Consider the following 26,689-nt stretch of genomic DNA (forward strand, 5'->3'; position numbering starts at 1 on the left):
GGCGGGGCCCCGGGCGGGGCGCGCTCCCTCAGCCCCACCGCGCTGTCCCGCAGCCTGTCCCGCCTGCGCGAACAGCGCGCCCGCTCGCGGGCCATGCTGGTCCTGGGGGTCACGCAGATGGTGCTCGGCTGCCTCATCGTGGCTGTCAGCTTCGCCGCCCTGGCGCTCACCACCTCGGCCCGCGTCCGCCACTCCTGCCCCTTCTGGGCCGGCTTCTCGGTGAGTCGGGGGCGCGGGAGGGGGCGGGCGGGACGCCGGCAGGTGGGACGCGGGCGGCGATTCCGGGCCTCGGCGTGAGGCGGGCAGGTGAGCGCCTCATCGGCTGCGCTGCGTTCGGTGCGGCTCCGGCGCTTTCCCCGCCCCGGCCGGTCCCCCAGCCCGGCAGCAGCGCGGTGGCACATCCACCTCCCCTCTGGAACGGCTGGCCACGGTGGATTGTATTTTATCAGCAGTCGGGTGAAAGTTGGGATGACAAACGAGTCTCTGGCGTTGCCTCAGCCACTGGTGCCCGTTCCATCGGCGCTGAGTTGGGCTCACCTTGAGCTGCGGCCGCCGCTTGGGGTCTGGCGCGGTTGCACATTGAGCCGCGCGGTGCTGGAGGTGACCAAACGAGACGAGCACGGCAGGAGTGGGATTGAAGGTAAACACACGGCATGGAAGAGTTCTGCCCAGGAGAGCGGGAAGGATGGAAAGGCCGTGGCTTTGGGGCACCCGCGAGTCCTGCCCTGAGAGGCTGAGGCGAGCCCCAGGCGAGGCTGCTGCTCTGAGGGAAAAGCTTGTTTGTTGTAAACGCAGCCCGGGGTTCTGATTCCCTTGTAATATCCATCTTCACTTGCCATCGTGYCCTGCTAGCACAAATTTTAAAAACCAAAAAAAGCAGTTGATACTGTGACTCAGGTGGTCTCATTTAGTGCTGATCATGAGTGGCTGCATCTGTGTGTGGGTATAGTGCACACATGCACGCATTAGGATAATACTGCTTCATGAAAGTTTTTCTCATAAGCAGTGAAATGGTGCTTGACATTTATGAAGAATTAGACATTTTTGAGGGCACTGGTAGCAGACTCTGTGTTATTGGTGAAGATTTGCTCCATTTAATTTGATGCGTTATTGGTTTCAATTATGTCTCTTCAGCTCTTTTAACGGACCAGAGAGTTTTCAACTTCAAATGTGCTTGTTAGAAACCAGAACAGAAATATTGGATAAAACATTTTGGGTTATTCTGAGCATGTGGCAGAAATAGTGTGATTTAAAAAAAAAAAAAACCCTTAAACTATTTAATATGTTCTTCTGCAGAATAATACTTTTTTTTTTCTGGATCTTTCAGAGCAGAAGAGTAGTTTTGGATTAATTATTTAGACATCTTTCTTGATTTTGTTGTATTTTATTCTAGTCTTGAAAAGAAATATTTATACTAATARCCTTGATATTGTCATAGTCATTCTTTTGAATGTGATCCTCTGCAAGATAATATGCAATTATTTGTGGTGATGAGGTGTGAATTTTAGGTTCAGAATCTGACTGCTTACATATTAATGTGGTACTAAACCAACACAGCTTGAGCAGCCTTTGTTTCTTGCCTTCACAGAGTGAGCAGGAATATACATAACTGATGGTGTATTTCAATAAGCACAACTTTTTCAATAGTACCTTTTCCCCCACCTGCTGTATTCTGTGTGCAAAGATACTCCTGGTGGTAATCACTATGCTCCAAGATGGACTGGTTTTCTTACTGTGGGTGCTGTCTTTTCTTCTCTTTGTGCAGTGTATTTCACAGAAAATGTGAAAATGTCATGCATGTTACTTGCTGTCGTGGTTTGAACTTGACCGAAAGCCAAAGCACCCACTAYGTTCCCTTCCTCCCCCCACCGGAGAGGCAGAAGGGAGAGCAAAAGCCCAATTAACACTACAATTTATGGCTTTTAGATAAGATAACATAATTGAGAGAAAAATATGTATATACTCCAGAAAATGGTCAGACWGGCTGAATAACTTAAGTTGCGAAATAGATTTATTGCTAAAAACTACTAAGAATACTACYGCACCGAGAGGCRGAACAGAGATAGGGAAAAATTTACAAGGAGAAGAAATAAAAAAACGGACATTTTAAGATACATGTTATTCTTTCAGGGAACTTGTCTTTCTCCCAGGTCATCCCCCCCATCCCCCCATGCCTTCCTGTGTGCGAGAGAGGCAGGGGATGAAAGTTTAACATAGATCAAACTACTCGTTATGGTTATCGTCCAGCACCATAGGAGAAGAGTCCTTACAGCTCTGAGCTGTGGAAGTTCTTTTCCCAAGAAACAGTCAGTGTATAACTGCTGATGGCATGGGATGCTTTTTCTTTACCTCATGGGAAAAAGGAAAACAGTCCTCCAAGGCCACTATCTCAAATCTCCTGGCAGAACACAACTTCTTCTAAGCATCCGCTTGCTTCAGATGGGGGAAGGCAGGGGGGAGGAGGACCACCACCTCCCCCCTCAGAACACAATTTCTTCTGTGCATCAACTCGCTTCAGATGTGAGGGGGTGCCAAGCTTCCCCTTTTTTTACCTTATGATCAGTCCAGTCCTCAAAGGCCGTTTTTTTATCTTGTATGCAGGGCCTCTCTTTTCTATACAGGTCTCCCATTGAAGAAATTGTCCTTTTGAGAACCAATTTTTTTCTCCATGTCGAGCACCACAGCCAAAAAAAGGCAACAGCACCTGTCTTCTCCYTACTGTGGTCTTGGGTCTCCATTTTTTTTCTTAYATCTCCTCACTCTCCTGCTCTATTTTTCCCCAGTGCATGATACTAAAACTAAATACCAACAACCTAAAACTAAATGGCAGCTGCTCTCTATCTTGTTTTGAATTCTTAAGTACAAGACCRWACRTCATCACAGAGGTGCAACTGCCTGTGCAATTGGCCCAGGCCTGACCAGCAGCCTGTCCATCAACCTCAGAGCCACAATGGATTGGTTCTGAAACACAGGGGKCARGGCTCCTTTTGCTGGAGAAGAAGGAGAAAACTTCAAGAACTTTGTCRCAGGAGCCATCTTTGTGGTTTCCTGGTCCCATCCCCCCACCACCAAATAACCGGACCAAGCAAAACCAGGACACGTGCTCACCACAGAAGCCAAGCCCGTGACTCCAGCCTATGGTAGAATGGGTAGAAGGCTTAGAGAATTGCAAGCCTGTTGACTTGAAGGTTTTATTTTCCTGTGTTATCAGAACCAGACAGCTGTACATTGTTTCCTAAACTAAGAGTTTACTTAAAAAAAAAAATTCTACCTTATAAATGGTCTGTTTGAGCACTAGAATAAACTTAGTTTTCTCCTCTTATTCTTATCTGTAAGTCTCAAGAGCTAAGATAAAAACATAGCAGTTTTGAAGCATGATGAGCCCTAAAGAGCTTCTCTAAGTTAAGTTAGTTGATTACACAGCCCCTTCTAAAAGCCCTTTGAGGTATTAAACAAACACTATATGTATCCTCACTCAGCTGAAAAATGCTTCTGTGGAAGAGTGACAATCTTTAGCTTGTGTCTGTAAAATAGAATTAAAGAAACAACTACAGGTGGGTTTAAGTGACATGAGAGATAAATAATGGAACTCTCCCTCTTTATTTGGTGCCAAAATCAGACATAGATACTCACTGCCTTCACACTTCTTCCCCCTCACTTGTTGGAAGTAAATAACTGAGTTGTTTGCTGTAGAAGTAGCAATTCTGAATCTATTTTTTCTTTGTGTTTATGTGATCTACTGTAGTCTTTACTCATTAGGAATGCACATCCTAAAAGAGAGTAATCTTGGCATTGGTACTTTTCAGCAGTTTTTGACACGAAATGCCCTGTCAATAGAAATGAAGGCTGCAAAAATTTGTTAAGACTTTCAAATGTTTCTGAAAATAATTCCCTAGTGTTTGTAACAGTCTAGCTGGTTGAAAAAAAATAGAGTAGGCTTCATACTAGACTCACAGGAAATTCTGTTATCAAATGCAAGGAAGTGTTCTGATTTCTTAACTTTCTTTCTGAAATTGAAACAAGTGACCATACAAGTGAGAGCTTATTTAAAGGGCAAGGCACCATAATTTCCATGAAACTTTGAAGAATTCAGAGCTTATTTAAGCATCATCCCGTACATTAAACAATGTATCTTATCTTTTATAGCATCATATTAGGAAGATAAAAAGTATTTTCATGTATTTTGTATTAAGACATTTTTAAGGTAATTAATGAGAGTCAATCTCCCAGTGAGCAGAAGGAATTTTAGCAATTAGATAAGCAGGTACTGGTGAATTCTCTGCATAGGCAGTAATCATTGGCAAGTCCTTGCAGTCTATGTGCTGAAATGCTTGGCAACTTGTTCCCAATTGCAGTCTCCTGAGAAAATGGTGATTTCATCTATGCATTCTCTCAGTTGGTAAAAGGATACTTTTTTCATATAACATAGGTGAGCACAATGGATCCTGTTAAGARCATCAAGAACAGAGTGTTACCCTCATTTTAAACATAGAAGAACAGGTCTCAAAATTAGACTGTTCTGGTAAATCAATGGAAGTGYAAACAGTGACAAGGTTATTTGTCTCTCCTGTAGGTCTATAGTTGCTTKAATATGGGAAAATACTTGTACCCCCTTTGGCCTTTGGAATGCAAACCATACAGCAGTTTGTAGTGTATTGGTTCTGTTCATGCCCAGGTTGAAGGAGGTGCTTCTAAGTGTGCCTGATGTTCATGGTTCCTGTCCGTGTAAGGACAGTAGCAAACCACAGGTTCATAGAGCTGTGTTAGCGTGACTGCAAAAGCAAATCTTGCTTTGTGAAGTCATGTCTTGAAATTAACTAGAAGTTTGCAAAAAGATGTTTATTCTGCTATGCCCCATCTTGATCCAAGCAATTTGAGAAAATTACCAGGCTTAGTTGGAAACTAGAATTCTCTCTAGTAGAGCAAAGTATTARTAAAATAATAAATTTAATAATAAGATTACCCATGTTTCTAAAATCACTCTGTGGCAGTAGAAATCTTGGAAGAATACACAGCAAGTACATGCTATTTCTTTTTTTTTATATATAGTTAACAATGACAGTGGTTGACAGTGGTTGTGTTTTTGTGTAGAAGTGTGCTGCTGGAAGATCTTTAGCCTTTTTATTACATCTCTTCTCAATTAYGCCTCTTTTCATCCATATCCTATGTGCAGAACAGAGCAACCTTTCTGGTTTAAAAGCATCTTCAGTATAGAATTTTTCAAGGTTCRTGACATGCGTGATTTTTTGTGTTCTTTAAAAAAGGAAGCAAATATATAGGGAGATTGTCAGAATGAACTCAGACCCAAGTTCTCTCTTATGGAAAATAAGAAAAAGCTCTTGGAGAGAAAGTAACCTTACTGCTACTGTTGTCTTGTAGTATTCATTGAACTTGGGCAACCTGTAACACATTATTTATTTATCTCAGAGATGGTAATTTCACGGCTAGGACTTAAAGGGCAACTTTCCTGTCCACTTGCTGTAGGTATAAAGGAGACTAACTAGTTTTTGTTTTGAACCAAATGTCCATTGTACTTCTGAGTGTGCTCTGTGAGGGCTCTAGGTACTCTAAGAAAATGTATAGTGTGGGGTGCTTGGTTGATATTCCTGGTTAACACACACAGCCTGAGAGCTCAACCTATAACTCAGCTTTCTTTGAGGAAATGTTGTTTGGATAAGATCCTGTGCCCAAAGCCCTTCTCTGCAGATGATTGTCCTAATAGAAGATTCCAAATCTCACAGCCATGGTCATTCTGTGAAGTTTGCTGCTGGTTCAGACAATGTTCTGTATCTCTAGATACTCACTTTTAGGCTTCTATGGAGGTAGTTTGTATTGCTGTTTTGGGAATTGAGCAGGATAATTTCTGCACAGAAAAAGATTTCAAGAGACTTATCAGACCTCTAATGCTGATTATCAAATAGTCAGGCTCAGRGAGCAAATGAAACTGATTTCTGTTCATGGCTGTTGAAGAGCTTATGTCTTTTCTGAAAGACAATGCATCCACTAGAACAATGCATCTAATTAGAACAGTTACTTTGATGTTCCTTGCTTCAATTTGATGAAATTTAGAAGACCAGGAAATGGATCACTTCAAAAATCCAACAAGTGACTTGTTAAGTTTTTGCCTCTTCACARTCTGTCTAATAATTCATGGTAGGTATTTGCCAGTGTGGCAGTCACAAAATAAAAGCGACTCAGTTGGATGATACATTTGAGAAAGTAGAATTATCATGTGTGATGGATCACTGTTAACTCCTCAGTTACAAATTGTCAGATGCAGTAATAGTTTCAGTTACAAATAGTGGAACCTTCAGTTATACATATTTGCAAAATAATTACACTAACTTTGATTCTTTGAGACTTTATCTCCTCCTTTCTGCTGCTTTGTCCCTTATTAACTATGATCCCTGGTTTTTTTTCTTACCTTTTTTTTTGTTTTGCTCACACCTCAGGCAGGTCTTTCCTTTCCTTTGCAAGTTTGTCTGGGCTTTGAAATACAAGCAATCTGTGGAAGGAAGTCAACTGTCTGGAATTTCGTGTCTCAGGAAGCCTACTAGAGATGTGTGTTGTTGGTACACAGCRTTAGTAAAAAAATGCCAGTGTCACCTGCATGGGCCTGCCTCTCACCTTCATAAAATGCTTAAGGATTGCAACTTGTCTTGTCTAGGTGATGCGTCATTGTTAATTTTCTTAGCATTCTTGGTTTGTACATGACAATATTGTATGGCAGACAAAAACCCCAAAAACATCCAACTCAGAAAACCCATAGGCTGTTAATAGACACCTGTTCAAACCTGTGGCTATGATGTGCCAGATGTGATACACATCACAGAACATAAGAACTAGGAAGCCTTGGGTGCATCCTCTGTGCTTTTTGTAGTCCGGGGTGAGGCAGAGCTCTGGAACATGGTATTAATGARTGAAAATATTGTTTCCATATCCTGATGGAGTGATAGAAAATCAGACAGAGGAGCAGTTAGAAAGATGGCAGTGTTCCTTTTWAATTCTTTGAACTATGCATGGTAAAATAACTACTTTTAAATTCCTGAGGATCTGGGACCGAGTACAACCTTGAGATTTTTCGTCTCCAGTGCACTGGAAAATAGCAGACTCRTGAAAGTCAACATTATTTGTTTCATGAAACACATCAGCTTTTATTGTTTCTGAGCCTAAAGAGTAATTTATTAATTAAAAAACTTCTTGTGTTACAGAAAGGAGTAGTTGAAAAAAGCAAAGATAATTATGATAAGAAGCAGAAGGTGTTCAGTCTGTAGGGAAGAAATAGGATAATTTTTTTAAAATCCCATATTATTATAAATGACCAGTGTTCTGAAGTCTTTATTTTTCTGTAGGCAACCAGTCTGCAGAATACAAATATTATTTTGAGTAAGTCTTTTGTCAGCACACATTTTTTCAGTTTGTTGTGGTTTTTGTTTTGTGCATTTTTTAAATCTGTAGTATAAAGTTGGGTGTATGTCTCAGTCTCTTTAGGAATGAAATACTTTTTCTGAATGGTGGTTGTCCTTTCCAGCCATTGTTTTATGCTGGAAATGTATGAGCATTTGCTGGAAAAGACAGTGAATACTGCCCAGGAACTTATAAGAACTAGCAGTAAGGAATTAAAGTCTGCTTGGAGAGAAACTTGGAAAGAGCGAAGTACCTTGTTGRAAGTGGGAATTTCCAAGGTCAATAATCCAGTTATTTGCAACTGCTGAACTAATTACACCTTCATTTTAGTTGTATGTTGTGACTTACTAAAGGCATGAGTTGTGAATTATCATGTTTAATTAGCTATTCTTTCACAATTCATTTTTCTGCTCACTCCTGTGCCTTCTGGGATCCAAGGGCAAAACAGATAATGGGACTCTGTAAGGTGTGAATTGCCTGAAAATCTTTAACTTACAGGAGTATAACTATTTCAGTGGTGTATTTAAAGAAAGCTGCTCTTCTAAGAGCAGGTGGTGTGGTCATTACCTCTTCTCTCTGGGAGCAAGCACACTGCTTTAAAGGAGTGTTATGCAAATGTGACAAACCTAGGGAATTTATAATTGAGGAATATTTATACATTTAGCGCATCCTAACTTACATGCAGGCAACCTGTTAAGATCAAGATGCTCTAAAGCTAARCCTTCCATCTTTGGCAAAGTCACAGAATCACAGTTTCAATCCCATAAACAAAGGCTACAATCTGTTTTTAAGAAGAGTATGTTGATAATTCCTTCAGAAGTTCTTGCTTGTGCTGTTTGAAACTTCAGTCCTGTCCTGGTATATTTTATCGTTGCTGGTTTTGATGGTCTGTGGATGCATCCATATTGGTGTTTTAGTGCAGGTCCTTCGTGTGCTCCTACTCACTGTTCATGCACACCATGGAGCRTTCTCAGAGCACACAAACTTGACTYCTRRGGGATTAAATGAAGCCAAAAGATGAGCTGTAAGAACACAGYAAATAGAATCTGACTGCCAGGTGGGTGAGACCAGAGCTTGTCTGAAATAGTCGCCCATCCAATGTGTCTATGGTGTGGATGCTCTCAAGACCAGATTCTTTTGCACAGATTTGCTCGTTCCATTTACTCTTTACTAATTCAGGTAAAACATGTAAAGCCAATCTGAAAGCTCCTGTGTTGTGCAGGGGATGTGAACTCCCTACAAATTAATGGGAATGCTTTGTGCTGGGTAGAATTTTACTCCATCCTGGTTACATCTACACTGGTAATTTGGYGCAGGTCTGCAGATTAAAATAGCCAGTTCTGAGAAGCAGTTGCCAGTGCTCAGTGTGTTCCTTCTAAGGGCMTTGAGTAGGTGGAGTACTTTTGAGCCATATTGCAGTAAATGAGAAATACTTGTTTGAATTACTGCTGCATCACTTGTAACGAGACATTTCCAATAGATTGTGATTTAAAAAAACAAAGGAATAATTTTACAGTATTCTAAAAAGTTTAGACTTGCTTGTGTTTATTGCTTTCATATTCAGATAAAAATGAGAAAATGTAAGCACTTTAAAGAATGKTTTTTGCTTGAAGGAGGCAAACTGAATTTAACTCTTGGATTTCTGGTCTTTACAACAGTTTTATTTAAACACAGATAGTTGAAACACAGCACTTTAAACTTTTGTTTAAAATTTACGAGGCAGGTGTTACTTTACTTTGCAAACTTGCTTTCAGTTTTAAATATGAACTTTCTTCCTTTCTAGAAGCCATCACCATGAGTAATTTCTGTTTTGCAGAATAAGCAAATAATGTCCTCACTGGTAACTATGCAGGTTTGTTATTCCTGACACAGTCTCAGCAGAATTATTTTCATGTGAGGGGTATAATGTACTTAGGGGATTTTTTTTTTTTTTTTTTTTTTTTTTTTTTTTTTTTCCTACTGTTTTAGCAGAAAAGAGCATGGCTTAATCTGAAGATTTTAGATAAGCCTTCAGTGCCAGGCAAGATAAAAACAGGTGGTTTTAAGATGAACACACTTAATCCAGAGGCACAGAGAGATAATAAACTCGTAGCTTTATGCTGTCACTTTTGTATTCACTCTCTTCAGAGAATAAACTTTTTTTCATCTAGGTGAAAAATTGTGTATTTAGCTATTTTTCAGAATTGTGATTAGATTTTTTGCCTGCTAATAGATTTAAGATAAATTGTTTAGTTWAAAAAAAAAAAAAAAAAATTCAAAAAAAAAAAAAGAATTCAGCATTCGATGAGCCAAGGGACAATATGATTTATCAACAGTAAACATGGGTTATTATCTCTCTATTATGCATTCTCTTGAGTGTGATTCTAACAGAAAAGTTAGAAATAAATTCTATTATATTCCTCTGCTATAGCAATGATCACATTTATTGACTAATATTACTAAGAGATTTTCAAGTTCTGACTCGATAAACAATTATCAAGGATTTTGATGGTGCTGTGAACATGTGTGACACTGCTATGTCATTCTGAAAATAACATTAGKGGAAAGTGGTTTTGTCATATATTTAAAGTAGCTGTAGTTCAAACCAATTTTTATTCTCTCCAGAGGCTAATTACAAAACCATTTGAAAACTTGTGAAATACATGACTAAAAAAATAATTACACTCTCCAGTGCAGAGGCTCCAGTCCTGTGTTTGTGTTGATGCCAAAGGAAATCAGTCTGTTTTATTTGTCTCAGTTCATCTGGAGTATCAAACTATGGACTTGACTCTTTACATGTTCCTGCTTAAACAGAAATTTTCCAGGGGGTGAAAGACCACTTACGCATTCTTGTGACAAATTTCAGTTTTTGTGTTTGTGATCTGAACATAAAAAATTGCATTTGGAAAACTCCKAATGAAAATGTGGAATCATTAGATGAAGGATAATTGAGCTTCCTCTGGCTTGCCTACACAGACATGATTTGTATCTGAAAGGTCTTTGTGTCTGTTGCAAATGGGAATAAACCAAATGGATGCTGCTATAGTCCCTTCTACTTTGAAAATTGCTTTCCAGGAGAGCATTGTTAATTCAAGATGTGCTAGATTTGAGTTTTCATTTTGCCGTGGTTTTAAACATAATGGAGTTTTCATGTGAAATAAATTTTCATTGCATGTTGAGAGTAAAAGGAAGCATCAAAGAAGAATATTTCTGAGTTTGTCACAAATATTTGGTTATAAAGGATACTTGAAAAATGTTGACTTGGGGAGTGGAGATTTATTTAAATACGTCAGAGTGTTATAAATAATTTTCGTGTTCAAAGTAACATTAAAACCAGAACAAAGGAAACCACAAAACACCACTGGAGTGAGGGGAGTCGGGGGTGGACAGAGCAAAGAAAGAACAAAAGAACAGTACATGTAGAGTAACAGCTCGTGCCCTTGAGACACATTATCATTGTGTCTGTAATTGCAGGAGTCTCTTGCAGCTGGATCAGGCSATTTCTCTGATGCATCTCTGACGTTGTGACCACAGAACCTGCAGCATGGAGCCAGAGACAGTAGTGGACAGGACAGATGGCAGGGGTGGCAGGTGCCCTTTCTCTCCCTGATATCACTGGACACTTCGGGCAAAATGTTGGCAACTTGTTCGTGTTGCCTTTTATGCATAAACCAGCAATGGTTGTCCTTTCAGAAGGACAGAAGTGATGTTGATATGGTAGGTAGGAGTCATTTAATGTATAGACTTAAATCCTTCACATAACCAATTCTTTGYGCTTGTTCTGATACAAGAGGAGACATTATTTTTTTTAAGGAGTTCTTAACAGCTGTTCCTCTTCTCCTGTTTTTTCTCATGTGTCGTATATTATTCTGCACCTAAGGAAYTCATAATAATTTAGAATGACTTCCCTTCCTCCCTTAAAAATTTCCTTCATTCCTTATGAAATCTGGAATAAAGCTTCACTGTCAGACCACACTTTGAGATCCTGTGAAATATYGTTACAATAAGGAGTAACTAGCAACAATACTAAAACATTGCTATCTGCTTTTGAAGTTCATGTTTATTCAGTAAATATTTTCTTTCCTACCTAAGTAGTTTAAATCTTCAATGCAGCTTCTCCTTTGAGCTTTTCAAATACTCACACCGTGGTTTGACAGACTCATTTCTCTTGGTATGTAATATTTACCTTTTGAGTGGAGAAGAACCTTTACTGTAAAAGCAATAATGACAGTACAAACAATGAAGTGTTATACAGATAATAAGTATAACCAATATCAGAATGGCATTTGGTGTCCACTAGAGACCACATCACATCTTCCTTAACCTACCTTCCTGAGAATCAAGTGTCTGAAATACCAAATATCAAACCAACTATTAGGAAAAGTGGTCCCCAGTGACAATTCCTGTCAGTTCTAGGTGAGGATTGTCTGAAGAGTTCAGTCATACCCATCACTGGTTTGTGAATCTAAAGTAATAGATGGGAAGGTAGAAGGAAGCAAAACCATTTTCTACTTCTGACCTTGTACTTTCCCCTGCAGCAATGCCTGTTTTGCTTATGGGACTAGAATTCATCACCAGGCAAGTTGTCATGCCCTTCCACTTGATAGTTCTTTCTTGTGTCCTGACCATTTAAAAATTTGCCTTCCAATATGAATTGTTTGGGGTTAACTTGAGGTTTTGCCTCAATCAGCTGTTTTAGTTCCTAACCAGGTAATTATCTTGTTACTCAACCTGTTTTGAAAAATAGAGAAGATGAAAAATAATGAGCAAAAAGGAGTCAGTTTGAGAGTTACAGTTACTTTTCACTCTTGAACGTCTGTGGAACAAACAATTTTTTTATTTTTGGAGGYCAGTTATTTTGGGATTCTGAAGAGATTTCTTCCCTTCATCAGTGTCTGYTTTGATTTATATAACATCAATGAAACAAGATAGGTTTGTGAAGAAATTTACTCATGGAAAAGTAAGTAAGTCTACATGTACTAACATTTAGAACTCCTGGAAAATAAACATTAATTAGATTTTTTTTTTGAAAGTCAGGTGTATTTAGGAACTATATGASAGTCCCCAAACAATGTATTTCATTGGATCTACTGTAACTGAGTTAATCAAGAAAATGAATCTGGTGCCAAATTGAATGCTCTAGTAATGGGCTGTAGCCCAAATTCTTGAAAACTAGATCATTTAGAAATTAGAGCAATGYTTTTAACAATATTTCCCTGATTCAGAAAGGACTAAAAATACTTCTGTTATCTTGAGTCTGTTAACCATATAATGCCAAAAATGTTAGACCAAGACATTTTAACCTCCTTTGCTTCCAGTCTAAGTGCTTYAGGAATCAATGYTTTAGATAATTTAGCTGTTACTGAYGTAATTCTTCTGTGGAGTTTGGGAAGGTAAATGAGACCAATGATAGGAGCAGCTTTTTGCAAAAAGCTTTTGGGTAAAACATTACAGAGCACAGCACTGAAACCGTGATCAATTCGGCGACTTGGCGAGTAAGTTCCATCTTTAAGCCAAGAGTGTAAGTAAGGAGCACCTGAGGAGTGCCCATCCACTGCAGAGGAGTCTCACAGCCTCACCTCAGCAGGGCCATGTTCACCATGCAGATGTTCCCCTGTTCCCTGCAGGAGCAGCCAGAGATGGGCTCTGTGCTGGAGCTGGATTAAGTCCTGCCTTACAGGCAGCTCTGCAGCGCAAAACAAAGCAGAKGGAAGTGAACTTCTGACTAACAACATAGACCACAGAACATGCCAAAAGTGAATAGGATGTCAAAAGCTTATACTTAAAAATAATATGAGGCTTCGTGAAGTGTTCTGTTTTCTGAAAGCAGAAAATTCAACTGTCAGTGTAATTATATTTGTTAGTTGCCCACAAGAAGCCTGTGGATTAACAATAATGCACAGTGATTACATTAATCAGTAGACTCTTGTAGAAATGAGAGGTTTGATGGTAWAAATACATATAATGATACTTTGGATTAAGTAAAAAATATTTTCTGAGGAGATCATCCCGAAGAACATGAAAAGTGATTTTGTAATTTTACAAACAAATCTGCCAAAAAAAGGATTCCTTGCTTTTCCAATYATATTGCCAGTGAACAGCCTGAGCAAGAAAAGGTAAGCTTGTATATTAAAGAAGGTGATTTCTCTAGCATGRAAAAAGGTACCTCATATAGGTGGATGGGCCATGTTTTACTGGATTTCTCAGAAGGAGCCACTAACATCAATGTAAGGCAATAAAAAAGATTTTTAGTCTAAAAATCAGTGTATTTGGCATCTGTTAAAGAATACCTTGGTGATTTAACTGAGAGAAATGTTTGCTTCCCCAGTTGCCATTTGAAATGTCTGAGGAGTAGGAAGATAAGAATAAGCAAATAGTGTGTTCTCTAGACAAGATTCACACCTCTTCAAACCCAAAAGAACTTTCTTAAGAAATGTGCTATCTGTTCCTTCTGTGTTTCCACATCTGACAAGTGATGATCTGTTACTTTAGTAAGCTCTAAATATGCCCTACCATTGGATRACAAGGTTGTACAAACACACTGAAGGAACTGTAATAAACATAATAGTGATGAGTTTTTGCCCTTCTTTGCCTGAGAAATTAAAACTTTTCTAGCTTTACCTGCCCATGTTTTTTTTTAAAAAATAACTAGAGTGTGTTTCAGGGACAATGAATTTTGTCATTTCACTGACCCAGTCATCTGKAGTAAGGCTTTAAGGAATATGCCAGCAGATAATGCAAGGAATATTTTTGTAGAAATCTAGGATTATAATTGTAGTGTTAGTGGAGGTATAGATTCGCAGTTTATAATCTTGTGGAATAACAAATATATAGAAGTAACCCTCTTGAATATAAATGGAAATTCTGCAGAGATACTTTTTGTTGTTGTTTTGGATCTTTTTTTGTTAGTTTCTTTGAGGGTTTTTTGCTTAGTGGGCACTTTTTTGCCTGTTTTTTTTGGTTGCTGGGATTTTATGTTTTGTTGGTTGAGTTGGGGTTTTATATGTATGTATCTAGTGGGGATTTCAGAATATGATGTTGAAACAAAATAGAACAGGGTAAGCTGACAGCTGATCCTTCAAGAATGTACTGCCTGTAGGGGTTGGTTGGTTCGTTTGTTTTTGTACAAAATGGAGGTTAATTATTCAGGAGGAAAAAATAAATCAGAGCCAGAAAATTCTTTTGCTTGATGAGGTAATATCATCACTGTTTTGACAGTAACCTTTCTGTCTGTGGAAATAATGGTCTCCAATTCCTGTATTGAGCATCCCAGAGCTGTGCCCTGGTGCTTTTGTCAGGTTGCCTTGGCTCCCAGCTCGCAGTGACCTTTGTGTCTGAGTGCAGCTGCCAAGTGTCCCTTCCATCAATAAATTAAACACCTMCTGTCTTTCTGTCCTGCTTGGTAGACCTGTGATCTCTTCCATTGCTCTTTCATCCTTTACCTCCTTTGCAGAAAGTGTTGATCAGAGGAAAGTTTGCAGAATCCAATGTGGTTCTTGACTGAGAGTAAAAAATGGTTAAATATGATTCTGTGTAAAGTTTTTCAACCCGTTATGCATTCGCCATAGGTGAAAAACCAAAAACAAAACCCACCAAAAAAAATAAACCAGAAAGCATTAAACTTGTAATTGATCTTAATAATGTTCCTCCTGGTTTAATTATATGAGGAAGGGAAGAAATATCACAGCCATAAAATTTGTGCTTACAGTGTATGACAGAGAGGACAGGATTCTTTAGAAATTGTTTTGCACCAATGGAATTAGCTCCTTCTGCACCAGCAGAGATAAAAGGCTGACTTCCAAATGACACAGCTTTGCTAAGGGCCTAAAAGTAATTCCTAGATAAAAATGGAATCAAGCTTGAGAACAAGCACTGGAGAACAAGTCAAGATGATGTTTGTTATTAGGAAGAAATTTGGAGTCTTCTCCAAGTTTGTTAAATAGTATAATGTTGCTAGCTGGGGTGGCTAGGTTGCTGAAGAGTGCAGGTTTTGGATTTCAGATTTGGAAATCACAAGTGTGATCGGTGATGAAAGAATTAGGAAAAGGCTGCTACTAAAATCTCACAGAAACTACCAGAATTTCAAAAGAAATTTTTTGAACAGTGATCCCATATTAAACCACATTATCCTTATAGGTTCTAATTTAAATCCCAGAAAAATTATTATCCTTTCTGACACTGTCTTCCATTTTCCCCTGTTGACCCACAGAAGCAGCATCTCCTTTTGTTTCTTATCAAGAAATTAATTTGACAAAAATCAAAGTTCACTCATCAAAAACATAGGTACGTAACAATAAAAACTTATCTGCATTATAGCAAAGCAATAAAAACTCAGCTATGTTCTAGCAAAAGCAAGTTGAAGTGAATTAACAGGGCAAGTAAAGATGAAATGGACTCTAAAATAGCACCAAATCCCAGTTGTTTTYCTCTGTATATCATTTTGTCATGCACACGAGCGATATTGGACTTCATAGACTCAGATGGTAAGACTTGACTTCTGAGTTTTACTGGTGTAAAATGCATTTCGAGTGTGGTTTTTTATCCTCTTTTTTTCCTTTTGCTACATCTCAGTGGCCTGCATGAATTTAATTACCTGATGGTGTGTAACTAACTGGGCAGCAGCAGTAGCTTAGCAACATCAGCTAGTGCTGTTGCCAAAGAACAGTGTTGGCTTTCATAATTTTAAAATGCCAGCTGGTCCTTTAATAGTCTTTCTATATTTAGAGACTCATTGATAATTGTGTTTGAAGTTGTAGACCTAGGGTGGATTTCACCATTAAATTGTTTGGTAAAGAATCTGGGAGTCTCCAAAGTTTTTACCTGTTGGCATTGATGTAAGATTTAGGAAGGGCATTRTAATAATTATAAATCCCTGAGCTATATACTTGGTAATGGAGAGTACACAGAAACCTTCCTTGCTGCCAGTCCACTGTAAGTGCCCAAGCAAAGCTGCCTAAAGTACTAAAGGMGTGGTAAACTGCATTCTCTGAGAATTAGGATGTTTTCTTAATAAATAGTAATGTCCAATGTATACACTCTAAAATAAAACATCAGTAATGTATTTTTTAAAAGAAATCATAAAATTACAGGTATGTATACCTGGCATGGGTCTCAACAGCTCATCTATGCTATAAACAGCAGCATCTCTAGCTGAGTGTTTTGTTTACGTGGTAATAAAGGAAACTGTGTAATCTGTTAGTCAACGTCTTCCAGCACTTAACTACTCCTGTACTAGACTGAATCTCATACACTAACTGTAAATATCTTAATATGTAGTGTAAACTTTTGTGCAAGTTAAGCWTCTGATTTTTTTTTTTGTATGTGGTGGACAGAGGGGCAAATGATTTTGTCGTTATTCATTTGTTGAGGTTTTTTAACCTACCAGAAAAATGCCACTGTTCTTTAACCTGGGTATACCATACAGAACTTTCTAACTTCACTTGTAAGAAATTTTCTAAATCACTTGGCGTCTTTATTTCTGACCTGGATTCTCTTCAGTAGCTGGGTATATTTAATGAGATGTGGCCAAGCTGGCCAGAGCATTCTTGCTGAGAATCTTCCTTGGTGCTTATTGCAGCAGMATGTGTACTGTTCAATCTGTATGTATGACAGTCCTACTAATTTGTTCCCAGATGCTGTCTGTGTCACTGTTYTGTCACTGTCTTATTTGTGTTTTGATTTCTGGTTAAACTAATCCTCAAGTCCTTTTCTGCAGTGTTCCCCTTTTCTGTCAGTTAGGGCCCCTTTCATGCCTTATTTCTCTTGTGTGTTATTTTTCAGCAGTGTTAAACTTCCTCATTAGCAAACATCTTTCAATTTTCTGTTTGAAATCCTTGCTTTTAATTTTTCAGGATTCTTAGGTTGGTTGTGGTATCAGCACRTGTCCCAGGCTCAGGTCATGTGTGGGTGGTTATCTCGGTGTCTCCACAGTAGTGTTTGGGTTCAGATGTGCACTTTCAGAATGAATTATGCAATTGTTTCCACACTGAGCTTTGATTCATCGCCTGGAGCTCTCTGAGCTTACAGACTGGATAACACTAAACTGGAAAGTGTGCTCCCACAGCGTCTCTGATGCTGGCTGGCTCTGGATGGGCATTTAAATCCGCGGGCTCAGACTAGAACTACATCTTGTTTTGAAAAGACTCGACAAGACAACCAAAAAACACCCCAACAAACAAACAAAAAAACAACCCCCCACGCTGCCACAAAAAACCCAAACCAAAATTAAACAAGCAAACAAAAACCCYGAATAAACAAAGAAACGCCCATAACAAACCAATCAACCACAACAAACCTTGCCAAAGAAGGAGTTCTCCAGAAATGTGGATGGTGTGGATGTCAGCTTCCCAACAGCATCTGTTCCCTCGGCAGCTCAGTTCCTGTTGGCCTGCGCTGCCTGTGGGTGTAGACACTGYTGTTACAAACATGTTGTTTTGGGAAGCTGCACACCCTTCCTGTGCTAATCTCTCGTAACAAGCTTTTTGAGTGGTGGAAACTCAGAGGTGATAGCTGGAGATTTGGGCGGGTTTGGTGCCCCTCGTGGTGCTCTGTGTGTTTCAATAGGCCATGCCTAGTTCAAGGACTCAAATTCATCTCATCTTTTTTATTAATTCTGATTCACATTCATACCCTRGAACTGTTAAAAGTATTGAATAACTGGTAATAACCACCTTTTGCTGAAAAAACGCAGAAGGTATTTTCTGTGGAAAAGATTGAAGAAATTTTCATGAGAGAAGCTTTCCTAATAGTGAATGGATTMGTTTTCTGACTTTGTGTTGCAAAAACAAGCTTTACGTGTCCCTCTTTGGCTTCAGCTGGYTTTGTCATTCTGGTTAAGTCCCTGTATGATCCCCTATTACATGGTGGCACCCTGTAATAATTTGACAGCCTTTGGTTCATTAGARCTGCTTTTGGTAGTAGGTGTAACAGCTGTCATTGAGATGATTTTTTAATAAGGATGTAGGATGTTTCATGTTTGTAAATGTGCCAGTTAATAACAATTGCACGTGTTTTCTGGTTCTATTCTCTCTCTTATTGTTCCTCAGAGGAATTACTGTACGAATACTTGCAGAAAATGACTTTGTGTTGTGTTTATATAACAGTKCTAAAAGGATTTATAAATTGGAAGCCAGCACTGTGCAACTCAAGTCATGTTTAACTCGAGATATAGCAGAAAATTACTTTGAATATTTAATAGTTTTCCAGTTAAAAGTCTTCTGCTTTGATTTCAAAGGTATTTGGTGTGCAACAGAGAACAAATTATAGCCTTTTACTGATGGGTGAGTGGTATTGTAAAAACATAAATGTATATAGATTGTCATTTTCAGGAGAAGGAAAAATGAAGATTCTAATCTTTAGAGTATTTCAGAAATCTTAATTATGTGATTTCCTTTCAGTATTGAATCTTATTTTCTTCATCTGCTTTGAAAATTCTAGGCTAGGACGGTATTCCAATTAATATTGAGGTTTGATATATTAGGGTTTTTTCATGTAAAATGTGGAGATGGATTTAATGGCTTAAAAATGGCAAGACATAACAGCATACACAAAGGCAGTTTATTTGCTTCCCTGTAGAATCCTGATAATGTGAGTATCAAGGTGTTTTCAATTTATCATATTTTGCAATATAGCAAGGGGATTATTTCTGTGTTTTAAGAGCAAGCAATGCAGTGATCTTTTTTCTCTGCTGAGGCAACAAAATGAGATGTTAATTGGGCAGGCACCAGTGCAACGTTTCACTGAGCATGGTCTGTGCAACAGTGGAACAGAACAGGAGAAAGTTTTGCAGTCTGCATCACTTGGCATCCATTACTYCTCTGTGAACTTTGCACTCTGTTATGCAGCATCTCTGTTGCTTCTTCCTAGTTTGACTGATCATTCAGACATATTTTCTGAAGTTTTCAGTGTATATCTGCATAAGACATAGCTTAGCTTTCATGTTGAATATTCAGCTTTAAAGGGGATAAATTTTCAGCCACACAATGATATTTTAAATTTTGCTAGTTATTTTTGTATCTCAAGTGCATTTTTTTGATATTTGCTAGAAAAAATATACATTTGGGTGCACTTAATAGTTATAATATTGCTTTTAGTTTTAATGATGGTTTTAAACTGGGTTTTCATGACATTTTTCTGACTTTACTGCTGAAGTTTTCTGACTTCACTGCTCTGGCCGTTTCTTTTTCATGTCCCATTTTCCCAGTTGCTGTCTGCTGCAGAGCTCCCTGTTTAGCAGTTATCTGCTTTTACTCTTTGTGTRTGTGTGTGTGTGAATTTAAAATCAAACAAACAAAACCTACCAAAACAAAATCCAACCCCACTGAGAACTGACAATGCTCTGTACCTCTTGTCTTGATAATCCACTTGATGCTGCTACTGATTTCCATGTCTCAAGATGAAGAGTAGGATGGGAAGCCTAGAGGGAAGGGATAGGAGAGATTTTGTCTTTTTTTCTTGTCATGAACGGCAGTACAATTTTGCTGCTTCTCTTGCAGTTTTTTTGTGCTCTAACTCAACTGTTGTGCAAAGTGATCGATAATATTCCTTGGTACTGTTTCTTGTGAAGCCGTATTGGAATTCTAGAGAAAGTTRGGTTTGAGGTCTTTCTGTAAAATAGACTGAAAAAAATAAAGGATGCTTCTCTGTTTTTCACTTTTTATAGATAAAGAAATATGTCATTCAAAGCACCTACTAGCACTGTGAAAAGGAAATGAAAACAATTAGATCATGAGTGAGGGTTCCTCTGTTACCACTACATTTCTTGTGGCAGTTTCCATAGGAGGGATATCAGGAGAGACATTAAGAGGGTTCTGAGGTAACTGGAGCAGGGATGAATTAYGAATCTCTAAAGGTGTCTTTTCTGAACTTATTTTGAAAAAGTATAGTAGAACTTGTTTATTACAACGTATTACAAGCAGAATTGACATACCGTGTAAGAAAAAAAGATGTCCTAAGTTCATTAAATCTTGCAGCATTATAGTGAATTAGCAGAGAGCTGTCTTAATTTGCAGAGTCTGGAGCATGGAAGGGTGAGATGACCTACTTATGTGACAAAGACTTGTGCTTTCTAGAATCAGGAAACCAACTGTTTGCAAAAAGACCCAAGCTTTCCAGCTTTTTCCTTTGTATTTTCTTTCTGATTTTGTTACTTTTCTTTTCTCTTATGTATTAGACCTTCCTCAGGTGATCTCTTGAATCATTAAGTGTCTGACTGTTTGTTACGCTATGAAGAAATGTATGTGGCACTATGGTGAGAGGTACTGGTCTTGTCATTACCAGGTTAAACCAAGGTTTAATGATGTGTGGTGTTACAAAGGATCTGTATGTCTGGGAACATTTTACAATGAGTAGGAAGAAAATTCTGAAGGAAGTGGGATGAGAAAAYGTAGATGAAAGTTCCTTTATCTACTGAAACACAAAAATGACTGAGAATATGATGATTTTGTTCTACCCCAGGAAACAAAAGTAGTGTCATTTTAAGAGAGTAATTGAAGTTTTTTGCAAGAATTATTTATCGAGAGAGTTGTTAAAATGAAAAAGATTCCCAATCCACATTAATACTTATGGAATGCTGGATATCATTGTCTTTTGTTTTTGACAGCCCCCATCATTCCTTCCTATCCAGTTTCATTCTTCCTATTTCTKTAAGGAGTATTTAGTGAAGCAGAAGCTGTGATTAATGGATTATATCCATGCCAACTTAGAGATCAAAATGAATTTCTATGATAATTCTCTGTTTCTGTGTGTCCCAGGTCTCTTCTTCTGATCCCTTTGACTCCAGAATCAGCAAATGTGTGTTTTATTTGGTCTTTGATATTCTGATCTCATTATCTGGCTAATCCTGTATCCAGTCCTACATTGGGAAGTGCTGATGTTGCTGGACTGGTTTAGGATATCGAGGTTCTGAATGCAGCAGGTGCTGTCCAGCTCTGACTTGGCTTCTCAGCTGGGGCTCAAGGGGCTTCACTTTGGGTTGCTGTGGAATSTGCTGGGTCCCTTAAAGTGGTTTTGCACTGAGACACTTAAAATATCTTAATGTTCCCCTGGCACTCTTTCAGGGTGTTTCATCAAGACTGACATATGCCTGGTCTAGTGCTTTGGTGGAATTCACTCCTCTTTTGGTTATTTGTTCTTGCAGAATGAGTCACTTGATATTCAGGACTGTCTTGTATTCAGGCCAATTTAGCACTTGTCAGCTTTGCAAAATGCACTTAACAAAAGCTAAATACAAATGCCAAATTATGCATGTGCACCCATGGACTGGTTTGAGGCTCATTTGCTGGAATTTTTTGTAGTCTCATTTTGATACTTTATAAGAGCCGGATGGGTTTTTCAAAAACCGATTTACAGATTGCTTTACAGGTGCTGTGTTTCATTCCCACACCAAGATAATTTCCCTGTGTATAATGCTGCAAATTATACAGTGTGCTGTGTATATAAAGGTGAGTTCTAAAGGGGCAGTATCTCAGAGAAATATACTGGACAAGTTGCTCATTTTCTGGCTCTCCGATGATGTTGATGATTCCTGTTTGTTAGGATCTCTGCTCTCCTTTCTATAGAGTAGATCTATGTTTTTGTTTTTAATTGGAAAGGAATGTAACAGTAGTTGTATGTAACTTGGCATAAAGTCAGCAAACGTTTTTTATAAGGTGAATAACTTAATATTACTGACCTGAGCTCAGAAGTTCCTCTCGTTTCTAACTTTTTCTAGTTTTAGATTTGGTCATAACTTTTTCTTTTGGTGTGCAGTTCTTTTCYCTGGGAGTATTTGTTAAGTTCCTTGTTTTGCTGTTTAACTTCATTATGAAAAGAATATTGTAGTTGTGAATGACTTAATGACTTTACTTTCACAAAGTTGTTGTCACCTGTGTTCCCTGGAGAAAAAGACTTGAAAGACTCATTCTGTTGAGACTACTGAGTTAACCTAATATCAGTTAAATAAAAGATTGGTTTTTCCTTTGTTAAAGTTTTCTTAAAATAAGTAAAAGCTTTTTTTTGTTTTTTTTTTTAGTATTATACCAGATTTTTTTTGGCAAACATCTAAGCATTTTAAACAGCTGTGATTTACAAGTGGTAATCCTTTGTGGCCATATTTGATGGCTTGCAAATTCACTTTATTTAATATTATTCAGATTTTATTTTTAGGCTGAAACAAGAAAAAGGGATCTATTTGTTTAGTTAGAACAATGCATTTATGACTGCATCTGTTATATCCATTTTTTTTCCTGCAATATGAACTTTTATGTGCTAGGGTCAGTTCATACTCAAAGTATTCTTTTCCTTTTGAAATGTGAATAATTTAAGGAGAATTATCTAATATTAAGGAAATAATCCTTCAGTTTCATGAATTGTTTTTCCTAGTCTCTCTGTGAGGTTATATTTTGATAGTTATATTCACAGAAGATGTTACTGAAGTTTTCCTTCTGGATGGTTGAGGAGATAAAGGCACTGACAGAAAGCAGAAGCCTCACTTGTTTGTGCCCTTGCCTAGCACTTTTTGCAACTTCAATAAAATGTTGGTACTAAAGTTCATAGTACTTTTTGGTACTAAGTTTAAGGAGAAATATTCATGCTTTTGTTCCTTAGCAGCATGAGAGAGAAAAAAGTTAAGAAATTATTTCAAAGACAAACGAAGTGATGTGTTTTGTTCTGTGCACTCTCTTTCAATCCATCTGTGGTGGCAGTGCAGACTCTTCAGATTGAAAGCATGGAAGGCAAAGTCATTTGTACTCAGAGCTGTCATTGAAGTGTATCAGTTAAACAGGATATGCTTTTTTCTGCTTTGGGTCTTGGGAAAACTTGAGAGGAGTTTTCCTAGGAAAAAAAAAGACTGGTTCTTAGTTTGAGGAGTTCCTTTGGCTATGGGGAAAAAAAGTCATTAGAGAAATTCCTCACTATTGATGACAAAGTTTGCTGGTAAGTAATCTCTAAAGGGAAATCACATATTTGTTGTGGCTTTTTTTTTTTTTTTTTTTGGGGTTTGGTTTTTTTTTTTTTTTTTTTTTTTTTTGTTGTGGGTTAGGCTTTTTAATTTTTTTTGTGAAACAGAAAAACTGGAGCTGTGCCCCAGGCAAATCTGGTCTCATTGTCTTGTGTTCCTCTCTGTTGTAGAAAGATTTTTATGTTGCTGCTCTACCAGTTTAGTAGTTCTGTACAGTAGCACTAAATGTTATATGTGATAATGACCCAAGTGCTTTTTTCAGTTTGCCTGCTTATTTAAAATATGGCTACCACACTCTGAGCTGTTGTCCCACTTGATAGGAGAGGACCTGGAGCATGGAACAGCTGACTTTGTCACCAAAATAACAGGGACACAGTGACAGGAGACCGGCACTTAAACTGATATTCTAAACCCTGTATTTGTACTTCAGGCACACAACAACTTGAGTAACAAGTGAGCTGTGACAAGCATGGAGTATAATAGTGAAAAACCAATATCTGTGCAGTTATTCGTGGAATGTTTAAAGGACAGTCACTTTCATTTTTGTAGTAAAAAGGTTTCCAAGAAAATTTAGCAAAAGGTATAAATTGTAAAGAAGGTGCACCAGATTGCAATATGTGTTAGATGTTAGAAGTACTAGTTACTTTGACATTGTTGACCAGTKCTGCTTGTTTTTATATAAGCAGAGTGATACAAAAAAATTCCATTTTCAGCTGTTTTTCCAATTTTAAATTTTACTATGTGTTTTTTGGTAATAATGCATACAACTTYGAAGTAACAAATAAATAAAAGTGAGAGTCTTTAAATGAGAGTTTGCTTTCTGCTGTTCTTGCAGCACTGCCCTGCACCTGGTGGCTAGGTGTAGCTACATAGAATTAGTATTAGCACAGTTTTGGTTGGGTTTAGAAAACTGATTAAATTGATTGCTGTAAAATCAATTCTTAAGTTTGAAGACTGATGATTTTACTACAAGTCATAAGGAACAATACCCATAAATTCTTCTGAAAGTGCAAAATGTGCAGGAAATTGGGTGTAGCTCTGTGCTTTTGCTCTTGTTCATTGGTAATGAAATACTAGGAAGCCTGAATTGGTTATTGGCTTAGAAKGTACATGCTGCAGGAAGGGATAACTTCTATTTTTCATGCTTAATTTATTCAATTTTTTTCTTTAATTGTGTGTTCTGTTGTACTCATATCTTCTTTGAACTGCTTGACACAGCAAGCAGCTAAGGGAGGAGGGGAAAGAGGAGACAGGCTGTATTGGCTGCACAGACTTTTCATTTCTGGTTCCTGTGTGCTCTGAATGATGTGGCTGCATCTCCTTGGTCCTGTGTGGATGCCAGAGCTCTTTCACATGCAGGTACATGAGTCTGAGACTTGCCCTATGCTGGGCTTTGTGTGAGGAGAGCAGGAGCATTCCAGCTCTGGGTTYCTGWYCTGGATAGCGTGTGAGTATCTCAGGGAGCTGAGGCTGTTCTAAGCTGGGTTCTGTTGGATACCTTTATAKGGAAAACCTGTGGAAGCTGTAGGAAAGCAGAATCCTATTTAGCAAGCTTTGCATCTTTTATTTGACATCTGGTCTGATGAAAATTGGTACTATTCTGGATGCTTTCTAACATCTAGAACATTTCCCAAGCTGATGAATGAAACAGGAATAGCAGACTATTGGCATAATGTAGTTTCTATTAATGGGACTCTCACATTTTTCAGTGGTTATTTTTGTTGGGGTTTTTTTGTGTGTGTTTGTAGAGCTATTCTTTTTTTGCTATACTATTTTCCCTTCTTGTCTTTTCTGTCAGCTTCCTTGATATTTGCATTGATTTTTTTCCTATTAGAAGGAGAAAAAAAAATCAACAGAGGAAAACACAACCCCAAGACAAGCAAGCCAACCCCCTCTCCACAGTCTTTGTGTTTAGCCATGATGTGTTCACTGTGGTACAAGATAGGGTGTAATCACTATTACAATTGTCCTGCAGAGARTATTTCCCAGGTAAGATACCAGTATCTGATATACCTGCTAACCAGAGACTCCTTGAAACATGGCACAGATCATCATGTTCATACAAATCAGTAGCAATAACTTGAGAGACTCTTCCTTTACAGCACTGAAGTACTGAAGCTGATTTTGTTCACATCAGCTGCCAGCTCGGTGTTTGTGATGCACTCAATTTGAATTTCTCCTGTCCATTAATCAGCAAGCTTCAATGTGGTCCTTGGTCTGTTTGATACTGCTAGAAAGCCAAGTTTCTCTATTAAGTGCTTTTGATACGCGAAGGCTTTCTGTCAGCCATCATTGTCATTGTTTTCGTGTCAGCTTTCTCCATGTGTACAAAAAGAAAGCTGCTGGCCAGAGCAGAAGAGGTCTTTCTCTCTCTCTCTGCGTTTTTCAGTTTGAAAATAAAACTTTTGCTTCTCAGATGGTGATTCTAAAAAGCTAATGTGGAAAGATAGCAAGAAGATGGTTCTAAAAACAGATCTTGTGTGCAAAGTTGCTATCCCATTCTATTATAAGCTTAACTTCAGAAAAATCAARCATGTTTTTTARAAAGACAAGTGACACCTTRTACCCTGGAATACCATCCCATTTTKTTTCAGATTTTGAGAGCTAATTTTCAGAAATACCTGATTTACATGGAATCTAAATGCCATAGTTACAAGTAAAAACTTCTTAGGCTGTGTTATCATGTATAAAATGTAATGGCCCTAAATCGTTTGCAAGTAAGTATTACTCTCTGTCTTGTTTTTAGTTTATCCTGTCCTAATGAATAAAGTCTCTCCAGACATCTGAAGCAGGGGTATAGCTGCTTTTATGAAAGTCAATATGTTACACTTTTGTTGAGTCTGTGGTCAGCCAGGCTACAGTAACACAAACATTGAGAGTGTGGGAATCTCACTGGGATGGTAATTTCAAAGCTTCTTTGTGAGCTTTTTGCAGGCAATCGGAGACAAGTAGAACAAACCAAAGAGGCCCTGTCTTTGAAATATAATTGAGTTTGATGTACTGCTTACTCAGTTTTCTTTGCCTTTGACTCTGCAGAATTTTTTAAAATGGAGATGTCTGGCTGTGATGAAGTGGGATAACGGTCACATTTGAGCTTAATCCATTATAATACTAGATAAAGTTATAGGAGCTACTTAAGAAGGTGTTTTAAAAAGAAGAAAACACTGCTCAGTCTAATGCCCATATGTGARTGGCTGTACCATGTGAAATTCATTTAACTAATTTTTGGTCATGAGGTGGATCCACCGCTAAAGGTCAGATATAATGCTGGTTGATCAGTAATCCTTGTTAGACAAGCATGCTTCACATGGCAATGGGAATCACTTTTTTTTGGATTTTTCCTTCCTTCATGTGACAATACAG

The 26,689-nt window shown here is 38.2% G+C and overlaps 1 protein-coding gene across 1 annotated transcript in view; it reads left to right on the forward strand.

Moving 5' to 3' along the window:
- Positions 1–26,689, forward strand: part of LOC130576885 (protein ENTREP2-like) — a gene marked incomplete at its 5' end in the record, with an annotated part of 37,403 nt that continues 10,714 nt past the window's right edge. Inside the window, one exon of the mRNA XM_057371858.1 lies at positions 1–219. Coding sequence (XP_057227841.1) covers positions 1–219 — 219 coding nt within the window. The remainder of the gene's footprint in view (positions 220–26,689) is intronic.

Source organism: Malurus melanocephalus, unplaced genomic scaffold (genome assembly GCF_030028575.1).
Source record: "Malurus melanocephalus ecotype Western Australia unplaced genomic scaffold, MMel_1.1 scaffold_160, whole genome shotgun sequence".
Taxonomy (NCBI): Eukaryota; Metazoa; Chordata; class Aves; order Passeriformes; family Maluridae; genus Malurus; species Malurus melanocephalus.